The 12,551-nt window shown below is 36.8% G+C and overlaps 1 protein-coding gene across 1 annotated transcript in view; it reads right to left on the reverse strand.

The window, feature by feature from the left end:
• The window catches only part of ARIH1 (ariadne RBR E3 ubiquitin protein ligase 1), a 121,014-nt gene that overhangs the window by 44,132 nt on the left and 64,331 nt on the right, over positions 1 to 12,551 (reverse strand). Inside the window, exon 3 of the mRNA XM_030317767.1 lies at positions 1,845 to 1,989. Within this exon, the coding sequence (XP_030173627.1) occupies positions 1,845 to 1,989 (145 nt within the window). The remainder of the gene's footprint in view (positions 1 to 1,844; positions 1,990 to 12,551) is intronic.

A 12,551-nucleotide genomic window follows, 5' to 3' on the forward strand; every position in this document is an offset into this window, starting at 1 on the left:
TAACTATCACACTTCCAGAGGTTATTTCAGAGGTCAATTTCAGTGGGCAATTCTCCCTTATCTAAAACTGGGTTAGGTGTCTCTCTCCAACATGTTCCCACAGTATCATGTCCTACTAAAGTGCTTACCATTCTTTCTGAATATGTCATTTTACTTTTCCATCTAGTTAACCTATAAATTACATGAGGCAGGCATTATGCCTTGATGCTCCATTGTGTTTCTAACACTTAGAATAGTGTGTTGAAAAAAATGAGTAAGTAAATAGCAGGCCTTCTAGTTACAAGTGTAAGCAAAATTTACTATGCAAATCTCCAGTCATGGTTTTTATTCTAATTTGTTGAGACAGTTAGACAATACCAAGGGCACTGAGAAAGTTATAGGGGATATTTGTAAGCAGCTAGTTTCAGTACTCAAATTACATTTAAGATTTAAACTACAGAAGATCTGGTTATACAGAGCAGGAAGAGAAATGCCAGGAAATAAGGAAACCCTGAATGATCTGGGACAAATTCCTTGGGTTTCAGTATTATTTCACAGAAACTTTTATGAACCATACAAATGTCAACTGGTAAAGAGAATCTGTTAGAGACCAATAATAAAATGGTCAAAACATGAATTTAATGTATTTTTAATATTAATGTTGTTTGTTTTTTTAAATGCTCAAATTAAGATTGTGATTTAAAGAAGCATATTATACCATCCTCAGAATAGTAGAGACTTGAAAAAATATCTTATCCAACTCATTTGAAAGATAAAAAGAACTCCAACCCAGTGAGATTTAATAATTTACTATGTAAAGTCAAAAAGTTAGCATTAGAGCTATGATCTAACTTGAGAACTTGGAAATTCAACTCAACACCTTACCTACGAAATTATTTCCATTCTGTTCTATTTCTCTAAGAGTACTTAATTACTTTCTTTTAAAACCTCTTTTCTAAGCACTTTTACGTGTGCACAAATTAGTTCCCTTCAAATGGGCCTCTACAGAGATACATAGAAACCTCAGAGAAAAACAATGAAAAACCTTCAATATGTTAAAATATGTAATACTGTTGACAAAGACTTTGTATATAGTAATTATTAGGAAGAGTTTGAATAAGGTAGTTATTTTTATAGAATTAAATTATTTCTTAGATATCTTAAAACATCTTAGAGGTGAATTCCAAGAGACTAACTACATTTATGCCACAAATATTATTTTTCTATGGTTACTAATAAAGTAAGGACTTCATACAAAGATTATGTTTAAGCCTAAAATTCTTTACTAGACATGCCAAAGTAAATCACCTAAATTCAACAGGTTTTAAGAGGGATACTTTTACTGAAGAGAAACATCAATTAATTGGTCCTAGTGTCTGCTCCAACTCTGTTACCACTTGCTATATTTAAGAATCTCCATTAGAATGGATCTGCATAAGTGAAAATCTTTGGTTATGAAAAATCCTGAAAGCTCCATAGTAAAATGCTATTAAAGATATTTTATAAGTGTTTTGGATATTTTTAAATGTTAGTTTTAAATCTCTTTTATTTTGGATGAAAAATTATTCTATTCACTGCCCACCTATTGAACAATTCTCCCATGATAGTAAAATGAACTCAGAATAGATTTAGGTATGTAATGACAACCTGGACAAGTTGCTGCTTAAAAAGCAAACAGGGAAGGAAGGGGAAAGAACAAGCTCTATTCTTCCTCTTCCTTTCCTTTATCCTTAATATTCTGATAGGTTACTGTTTTACTACAATACAATCCCAAACTCCCAGATCTCCCTTTGTTTAAATAATGAAAGTTGATTTACCCTCTGAAACTAAGAGTCAGTGCTGGCCTTAAACTACCAGATACTCACCGAGTTAGGGTAGTTCAAGTAGCAGATCTGACAAGGCATATCCTGTGCTGATGACCTTGTATTCATCTGGCGTGTTCGAGACTTTTTACTTGGATTAATTACATGACACTCAGCAAAGAGCTTCTCCAGGTTTCCATCAAAGTACCTGCATTATTTAAACAGAAAGGATGAGAGCCCAGCAATAGCACACTGTTAGAGCTCTCCAAAAACCTGATTTTCTATAGGGAACAGAAATGAACTGAATTAAAATAAACCCAAATCATAACCTTTTTTTGCTCAGAGGAAATGAGGTATATGGCTACAAACTGTAGCAAAAAAAAAAAAATTCATATATATATATATATATATATATATATATATATATATGAAAGCAGTTTGAGCTTTTGTTGCTGTTTTGGTCTTTGTTATTATCCTGGAAGGTTAGGCTATTACTATTTTTTTTTTTTAATTTTTTTTTTCAACATTTTCATTTATTTTTGGGACAGAGAGAGACAGAGCATGAACGGGGGAGGGGCAGGGAGAGAGGGAGACACAGAATCGGAAACAGGCTCCAGGCTCCGAGCCATCCACCCAGAGCCTGACGCGGGGCTCGAACTCACGGACCGCGAGATCGTGACCTGGCTGAAGTAGGACGCTTAGCCGACTGCGCCACCCAGGCGCCCCAAGGCTATTACTATTTTAATAGTACTACAAGTAAAACTTAAGAATGAAAGTTGTTACTATCTCTGATGGTACCTTATAAAGAGTAGTGGTATTTTTAAAAGGCTAGGTTGTATTTTATACAAGTAATTTTATTAATAATTTTAGTTACACCAACTTAAATATATTAGCAAGTAAACTATCTGCAAAGCATATCTTACCCCACAAATCATTTACATGTGTCTCATTCTACAAAATATATTTGCTTTCTAATTATTCTCTTAAAGTAATTTTTAACTAACTAGGCAAAGGGTGGAAGGAGGAAACAAAAAACTATACCTTAAAATGTTTTTATATCAAATAATCTATATATTAGCCTTTCATACAGGTTTCAACAGGTTTCTAAATATACCTAAGTAGCTCACCATCTAGTATCAAGAGCACAGAATGCCAAGTATGATTTATAGAGCTTCAAGTGAACTGCAGATTTCTTTCTTTTTTTTTTAATGTTTATTTATTTATTTATTTTTTTCAGCGTTTATTTATTTTTGGGACAGAGAGAGACAGAGCATGAACAGGGGAGGGGCAGAGAGAGAGGGAGACACAGAATCGGAAACAGGCTCCAGGCTCTGAGCCATCAGCCCAGAGCCCGACGCGGGGCTCGAACTCACGGACCGCGAGATCGTGACCTGGCTGAAGTCGGACGCTTAACCGACTGCGCCACCCAGGTGCCCCAATGTTTATTTATTTTTGAGACAGAGAGAGACAGAGCATGAGCAGGGGAGGGGCAGAGAGAGAGGGAGACACAGAATCCGAAGCAGGCTCCAGGCTCTGAGCTGTCAGCACAGAGCCTGACGCGGGGCTCGAACCCACGAACTGTGAGATCATGACCTGAGTCGAAGTCGGACGCTTAACTGACTGAGCCACCCAGGCGCCCCTGCAGATTTCTTAACAGAAGACAGTGGCAAATACTTAGCACAGTATTTCCCATCAATCCAGATGAGACATGGTTGCTGGCCTCCCCAAATATCTTAATATTCTAAAGGGACAAGCAATAGATACAAAAAATTGCAATCTGTAAATCAATATAACTAATGAAAAATCTGGTCAATTACTTTTTAGCTTATAAAGCCTAGGTGTCAATAACTACAGTGTTCTTTACATACAAACAGGAGTCTCTCAAGTTAAAAAATAAGTGATACTCAAAAGAGATTTCCATTTTTTTAAATGCAGGTCTTGTTCAAGCTTTGTGTCAAAGCACTTGCTATGGAAAGTAAATCCAGGAAATCACTCAAATGAGAACAAATCACTCTCCTTAGACTAATAAATATCTTTTTATAAATACTTTGACTACAGTATGTTTCAGTAAAATGATCAAATTATTAATCAAAATGTCCATACATTATAAAAGGGGAACTCATATAAAGTTAAAGCTGTTAATGATGATTTAGCTAATCAAAATATATAGAGCAGAAAATAAAATGCTTTCCTACTAATTACTTCTGAGAAAACCTAAGATATCAAGTTTTATCTCAAAAGCAGAAAGCATATGAAGCTAACACTAAATATGAACAGGTAAACCAATTAAACACATTGTCAGAAAAAATATTCATGCTCACATTAAGAGACAAACTTCTGGGGGCGCCTGGGTGGCGCAGTCGGTTGGGCGTCCGACTTCAGCCAGGTCACGATCTCGCGGTCCGTGAGTTCGAGCCCCGCGTCGGGCTCTGGGCTGATGGCTCAGAGCCTGGAGCCTGTTTCCGATTCTGTGTCTCCCTCTCTCTCTGCCCCTCCCCCGTTCATGCTCTGTCTCTCTCTGTCCCAAAAATAAATAAACGTTGAAAAAAAAAAAATTAAAAAAAAAAAAAAAAAAGAGACAAACTTCTGCCATCCAAACTTGACTACATGAAACGACTAACTCCTAACACTTTGGTGATCATTCTAAACAGCAATCTCTGCATACACAGACATGTCTGTAATTTCATATAAATAAAATCTACTCCAGATTTATAACCTTCAGTAAACAATATGTTAAGACATCTTTGTCAATGAACATTGTTTTTCATTGTTGCATAATATTCCACTGTAGCTATAATTTACCTAACCAGCCTTATACTAGGGGACAGTTAGATGTTCCACATAAGTAATTCTACTTTAAAACCTTGGCCCATCTGATAGAGAGAGAAATATCTAGACTTAACTTACATTTCTTTATCAGTGAGGCTGAACATATTTTATTTTTCTATGAAGATCTTACCATTAATTTATGAGTTCAGTGTATCAACAGGAAGAACAACCCTTTGTCTCCTGCATTGCTTTCTTCCTCCAGTTTCTAACTTGCCCTCAACTTGTTTAATGGTGTTTAATTGCCACTTTTAATTTTTATGTAGGCATACTGACCATACAATCTTGTTGTGGGTACTGGATTTCATATCAAGCTTTGCAAGATCCCTAAACCTAAAGATTATAAAAATTCATCCATGACTTATATAGGCTTAAACTGTTTCCATTAAAACTGTTGATTCACAAGGAAATTTTTTGTAGTAAGGAATCAAGCAGGGATTCCATTTCATTTAAATTAAAATGGCTATTTACTGAAGGGTGTTTCAACTACCCTAAACACTTCCTCCTACCTGTAGGTCTCAACTTAACCCTCAGTTTCTCCCCACTGCAAACCCCCAAATTAGGTAAGGTTCCCTGTATAACATCCTCACGGAACTCTGTACTCCTGCACAACACTTATCACATGACCAACTCCATAATCATTTATGCTTTCTCTGCCAAGATGTAAATCCCATCAGTACTATTTTATTACTACTGTAGCACCTGTGTCTAGAAGAATATTATAATCACTCGATTGCTTTTTAAAGAGTAACTGACTTAGAGTAACTTCTTAAAGATAATCCATATAACAAATTTGAATTTCTTTGCTTTAGGCATTACTTTTTTTTAATTTAAGTTTATTTATTTTGAGAGAGTGAGCAAGCGGGGGAAGGGGCACAGACAGAGGGAGAGAGAGAATCCAGCAGGCTCCATGCTGCAGCACAGAGCCCAAGGTGGGGCTTGAACTTATGAACTCTAAGATCATGACCTGAGCCAAAACCAAGAGTTGGATGCTTAACCAACTAAGCCACCCAGGTGCCCCTGCTTTAAATGTATTTCTTAAAGAAAGACTATAAGCTTTTTGATACATTGTAGAAGCCTTCAGAGAATTTTCAAATACTGCCCAGGTAAGCAGAATGGAAAGGTGAAGAATCCATTCATACTGTTGGACATAGTGGTCCTAGAAATCTTTTTCTTTTATTTAAGTTCCATTTTATACGAAATGTAACATTTTAAAAATTGGCTTCTTTTTGTTTCTATTTTTACTGATTACATGGTCTACAACGACTCTGTAATGGTTATCTGGAAAATACTGAAATCTAATTTATTTTCACTAAATGTAACTTAAAATCTGCACTTAGGCCTATTTTTAAAAAATTTCTTTCTTTTTTCTTTTTAAGAGAGCGAGGTGTGTGTGTGTGTGTGTGTGTGTGTGTGTGTGTGTGTGTGCAAGCAGGGGAGGTGCAGAGGGAGAGGGAGAAATTCCCAAGTGGGCTGCACACTGCCAGCACGGAACCCAACGCGGAGCCCAATCCCACAAACCTGGGATTATGACCTAAGCCAAAATCAAGAGTCGGGATGCTCAATCGACTGAGCCATCTAGGGGCACACCAAGCCTAGTTCTTCAGTTGTCAACTTTAATATATTGAGTGTCGTTAATATGACCTGACACGTAACCCTCTGGGGTTTTGTTTGGAAATTCCTGGAGCTTTTCCTAGTTGATTATCATTTTATGTAATTGTTTCACTAATTACATTATTTTTATATTATATAACTTTTCTTTCAAGATAATAAAAACTGTTTTTTGTTCCTTAACCTGATTGTTAACCTGATTACCTAATTACTTACACATAACTCAAATGCTCACTTTGGCCAAGATCTGCCCCCCATCTCCCAATATTCTTTATATTGACAATATCCATTTCCCTCTGATACCTGCTGTTATCAAAGTCCGTGGTCAAAATAATTTTTCTCATTTTATAACTCAAATCCTTTTTCACCTAGCATATATGTAATTTTGTTTTCTTTCTTCTTTCTTGAAATCTATTCGTTCTATGGGCTTTCTCTTAGCTTTCAGGTTTGTTTTTTTTTTTTTTTTTTTTGAAATGCCATTTAGGCCTCAATTACTTCAAGATTCTTTTTAGTTATTAAGACTGTGTCCTGGTGGATTTGTACCCAGTCTTTGTTAATTTGTCCTCCTGTCTACCATCTGCTAATTCCTTCTTTGTCCTTTTCCTGTCGTATGTAGCTCTATTTGCCATAGTGTCTGCTCTGTTTCTTGCTGTTCCCAATGTGATTTCAAGTTCTGCGGGATTATTACGTGTCCTTTTTTTCTTACTTTTCTCAGCTTCCTTTTTATCTTGTTCTGTTGTTTTATCAATTCATCTTTGATCCTTCATCTCACAGAGTCTATGTGTATTTTAATTTCCTTAAGAGAACAGAGAAGCTTCTTTTTTTTTAAATTAAAAAAAATTTTTTAAATCTTTATTTTTAACACAGACAGATCATGAATGGGGGAAGGGCAGAGAGAGAGAGAGAGAGAGAGAGAGAGAGAGAGAGAGAGAAAGAAAGAAACACAGAATGTGAATCAACCTCCAGGCTCTGAGCTGTCAGCATAGATCCCAATGTGGGGCCTGAACTCACCAACAGTAAGTTCATGATCTGAGCCAAAGTCAGATGCTCAACCAACTGAGCCACCCAGGCGCCCCTTAAATTTTTTTAATGTTTATTTATTTTTGAGAGTGAGAGATAGAGCGCAAGTGGGGAAGGGGCAGAGAGAGAGAGGGAGACACAGAATCTGAAGCAGGCTCCAGGCTCTGGGCTGTCAGTATGGACACCTGATGTGGGGCTCGAACTCACGAACCGTGAGATCATGACCTGAGCCAAAGTCACACATTTAACCGACTGAGCCACCGAGGCATCCTGCTTCTTCTTTCTAATTTTGATTGTTTTATTGTTTTATTAAGGACTACGTGCTCAAGAGTATGGGTGGATTCTTAACTCCCATTTACCTGGTCACTATTGCTAGTATGCCAGCTTTTACATACATCTTCCCTCATGTAAAACAGGCCAAAATGAAAAGAGACTGACTGATTCAGGGTGAAGTACTGCAGCTCAGGTATCTTGTTTAATCAGTTAACACGTATTTCTGTCTGCTTCAATGACTTTACCAAACAGCTGCAAAGCTTATCCTAGGACATTGCTTCCCTCTTTTCCTGCAACTCCTGCCACCCACCCTTTTGAGAAAACCATTCATGTGATAAAAATAAGAATTGAAGTGAAAATAAAAATAAGAATAGCCGTGTGGTTTTTCCTCTGGTGCAGGCCCTCCTCGGTCAGGAAGAGCACAATTAAGAGTATCCCCACCTTCTCTCTCACATGGCCTAGATTTCTCCAGATTAAGATTGTTAGAAGGGCAACTGGAGAGGTTTCTCAGCAGAGATTTTTAAATCCTCTTTTCTCTCTAGGATTCTTTCTGTTCATTCAGTGTTTTTACAGAAATATAGTTAAGCAAATTGGTACTTAATTAGCCAACTTTCCAGACAGAATACCTAGATCTTAAATTTTTCATCTTACTTGACTTCTAGACAGAAATATAGCAAACAATTTGAATTAAATTTCAAGGTGCTAACAGTTACAGCCTAACAACTATGTCTGATTGTGGGGAGAGGAGACATGCTGATAGGGTACATAGCTGGAAATTGTTGCTTTTTGAATTTTCAATGATGGTGGCATCATTGTTTACCATTTCAATATTTAATTTTGCCATTAGGGGTTTATCTTAAAAGCCCCTACAGCTGCACATTTCATAAATAGACCACTGTTGAAGAACTTATTTTCACAACAGAATCAGAAAAGCAAAAAGGTTAAGTTAATTTAAAGTTATACGGTGGGCTTTTCTATTGCATATTTTTAGGCTGTTAAAGTTCAATCCTCCTTACAGGTTTTTTAATGCTTCCAATACATATTTATAACAAGTCAATTATCTTATTGCTGTTAAGTCTGAGAGGGAACGAAAGTACACACATATATGATAATGTACACAAATACATTATATATATATATATATATATATATATATCCATGTATAAATATGCATATACACACACTTTTACTTCTAAATAACCAAATCATTTTGCTTCAATATTTTCATGTGGCATTTTATGGGTACCAGACTTCAATTTCAAAAGGCGACAGAACAGTCACAATTACTCTGTACCTTAATTAACTATAGTTCTCATAAAGCAAAAAAGGTCTGTGACACCAACATCTCTTCTAGGAATTACAATTTCAACTATTCTTTGGGTCCCATTAACCTGCTTCTGATGGTGTCAGTTTTCCAATTTTAGAAAAAGTATACTTAGACAAAAGGTCAAAGGAGCAAAGGAATAGCTTAAGTTTGTTTAAATCATATGGATGGATAAGAACTGTTATCATATTAATGAAAAGCAAAAATAATCGCTGGGCATGGAAAGGAGTCTTAGAACAGTAAAACTGAACCACAGTAAACAGACTAGGAGAGGCGGCTTTCCCACATATAGACATTAGTTTCAGAAACTCATATTCCATAGAAAGAAACCAGTAGATGCAGTACAGTATGGTACTATAGACATGCTATTAAGAAATATTGAAGCAAACAGTTCTCACTTAACTGTAGATGTGTTACTTTGATAAAAATTTAAATTTAAAAAAGGGTTCTTAAAGTAGAATGTGGTTTTTAAAGGTATTCTTTCAAAAGAAGGACTAAAATCGGAACATAAGATGACTGGCACACATTATGAACCTCTACTAGGTAAAAAACTAAAACTTAGGGATAGAAAGGGATGGACTGAAGAATAGAAAATCTTTTCTTCTAAGGAAAACTTTTGGCCCTCATAAGAAAACAAATCTAATGAGGACTTATACATGTCTATAAGAACTTGCTTTAACAGTTTCGTCATTTGGGGTGCCTGGGTGGCTCAGTTGATTAAGTGTCCAACTTCAGCTCAGGTCACGATCTCATGGCTCGTGAGTTTGAGCCCCCGCATCAGGCTCTGCGCTGACAACTCAGAGCCTGAAGCCTCCTTCAGATTCTGTGTCTCCCTCTCTCTCTGCCCCTCCCCTACTTGTTCCTGCACTCTTTCTCTCAAAAAAAAATAAACATTAAAAAAAAAAAAAGTTTTGTGATTTGGGGTGCATGGGTGGCTCAGTCAGTTAAGCATCCGACTTTGGCTCAGTTCATGATCTCACAGTTCATGAGTCTCATGGTTCTGTCAGCACAGAGACCATTTCAGATCCTCTGTCATACCATGCCCCAGCCCCTCCCCTGCTCACATGCATGCATATGTGTGCTCACTCTCTCTCAAAAATAAACATTAATTAAAATTCTTTTTCAGTTTTGTGGGTTTTTTTCTGCTAATCTAAAAATAAGTTTAGTTCTCATTGTAATATTAATGTGTTACATGTGGTTTAAAGCTGAATAAACATACTGGTCATGTATTTTTTTAAAATACTTTTTGAGACTTCTAAGACTGTTCTCCCACTGGGGAAAAACACCCTAACAAACAAACAAACAAACAAAAAAACAAAACAGCATGATCCTGAGCTTGCTTACTGCTCAACAAAAAAACCACTCTGACAAAGAAGCTACTAAATAAGTTGCAGTACAAAAATCTCATTTTTTATTTAAATTCCAGTTAGTCAACATACAGTGTAGTATTAGTTTCAGGTGTACAGTATAGTGATTCAACAATTCCAAACATCACTTGGTGTTCATCACAAGCGTACTCCTTAATCCCCATCTCCTATTTAACCCGTACCTGCCTCACCTCCCCTCTGGAAACCACCAGTTTGTTCTATGTAGTTAAGTCATTTTGCGGTTTGCCTCTCTTTTTTTCCCTTTGCTTGTTTGTTTTATTTCTTAATTCCTTAGATGAGTAAAATCATACATTAATTGTCTTTCTCTGACTGACTTACTTTGCTTAGCATAATACTCTCTAGAGCTCTAACCATATTGTTGCAAATGGCAAGGTTTCATTCTTCTTTATGTTACTGCATAATTTTTGAGAAACTTTCTGCCATTTGTTCCCTCATCCTTTATGCTTTCTGGTTCTGACCCATGATGAAAGCAAGTATATTAAGAAACGAACTTCAGTGAAACAGATGTACGATAACTCTAGTCTTAAATTCGCACAATTGTAACAGAAACACAATAATCTATGCCATCTTCCCCAAAGGCTCCCATCGCCACTTATTACAGAAAAATTTAAATATACAAAAGTCAAAAAAGAAGAGTAAATTGAACTCCCACATACCCATCATCCAGCTTTAACTATCAACAACATTTTGCTAATCTAAAGACTGTTATGAAGAATAAAATTTTGTTCTCACATGATTTATTTTTTTCTTAGATTTTATTTTCAAGTAAAATCTAAATTCGGTGAGGGGCTTAAACTCATAAACCAAAGATCAAGAGTCACATGCTCTACTAAGCCTGCCATATGCCTCACTCTCATATGAACTTTTAAGGTAGATCTGAAACTATGCCTGACATTTTAAGAAGGTAATGATTATTCCCTTCACAGGTAGCTGTCCACATTCTCTGGCTCAATTAGGAGTATTTCAATTTACCAAATTCTTCTAACCTAAAACCTCTGGAACTTCAAGAATGTTACAGTATCCAAAACTTTATAACTGATTTACACGTTTATTCGCTGTACCCCTCCACCGGAGGAAAAGTTGCAAAGCTTTTATTATTTTCTCAAAAGAGACTATGGCCCCCAAAATGACAAGAACCAGTATCATTATTTTTTTTAAACTATTTTTTACTTCTGAGAAAACAAAGACAGTGGCTTCTGTGCCCTCTGTCCAAATATGTGCATGCAAGGGAAGTGTCTACAGCCTCTTCTCTACTCAGTGGTGCTTTCCTCCTGCTACACATGAGCAGCACAACTTAGATAAAATGAAATAAATTACTTGTGATTCATGCAATAGTGGATCTGATTCCAATTAAAGAGAAATATAAAAAATATATACAAAACATTTTGAATGATATCATTTTATAATTTTGCTCACAATGTTCCAATATATTTAATGCGAAGTCCTCAGCCTGTAAATGTTGAGAGCCTCTAGAACAAAAAAGTATATTTAAAATCCAACTATGCAGGGCGCCTGACTGGCTCAGTCAGAAGAGCATGCAACTCTTAATCTCAGGGTTGTGAGTTTGAGCCCCAGACTGGGTGTAGAGATTACTTAAAAATAAAATCTTTAGGGGTGCCTGGGTGGCTCAGTCGGTTAAGCGTTCAACTTTGGCTCAGTCATGATCTCACGGTTCATGGGTTCAAGCCCTGTGTTGGGGCCCTGGGCTGGGCCCTGTGCTGATAGGTCAGAGCCTGGAGCCAGCTTAGGATTCTGTGTCGTCTTCTCTCTCTCCTCCTCCTCCCCTGCTTGTTTGCTTGCTCGCTCGCTCTCAAAAATAAATATACATTAAAAAAATAAAATCTTTAAGGGGAGCCTAGGTGGCTCAGTCAGTTAAGCATCCGAATTTGGCTCTGGTCATGATCTCATGGTTTGTGAGTTCAAGCCCCAATTCAGGCTCTCTGCTGTCAGCGCAGGGCCCGCTTTGGATCCTCTGTCTCCCTCTCTCTCTACTCCTGCCCACTAGCTCTCTCAAAAATAAAAACATTTATAAAAAATAAAACCTTTAAAAACAAATAGAAAATAAATATAAGATCTAGCTATGCTAACACTAAAAGTAAGTCATCCAAATACAAAACAATAGGGTGCCTGGGTGGCTCAGTAGGTTACATGTGCTTTGGCTCAAGTCATGATCTGGCAGTTTGTGAGTTCAAGCCCCATGTTGGGCTCTGTGCTGCCAGTTCAGAGCCTGGAGCCTGCTTCGGATTCTGTGTTTCCTGCTCTCTCTCTGCCCCTCCTCTGCTCACGCTGTGTTCTCTCCCAAAAATAAACATTAAAAAAAAGGAAAAA

Source organism: Lynx canadensis, chromosome B3, assembly GCF_007474595.2.
Source record: "Lynx canadensis isolate LIC74 chromosome B3, mLynCan4.pri.v2, whole genome shotgun sequence".
NCBI classification, from domain to species: Eukaryota; Metazoa; Chordata; class Mammalia; order Carnivora; family Felidae; genus Lynx; species Lynx canadensis.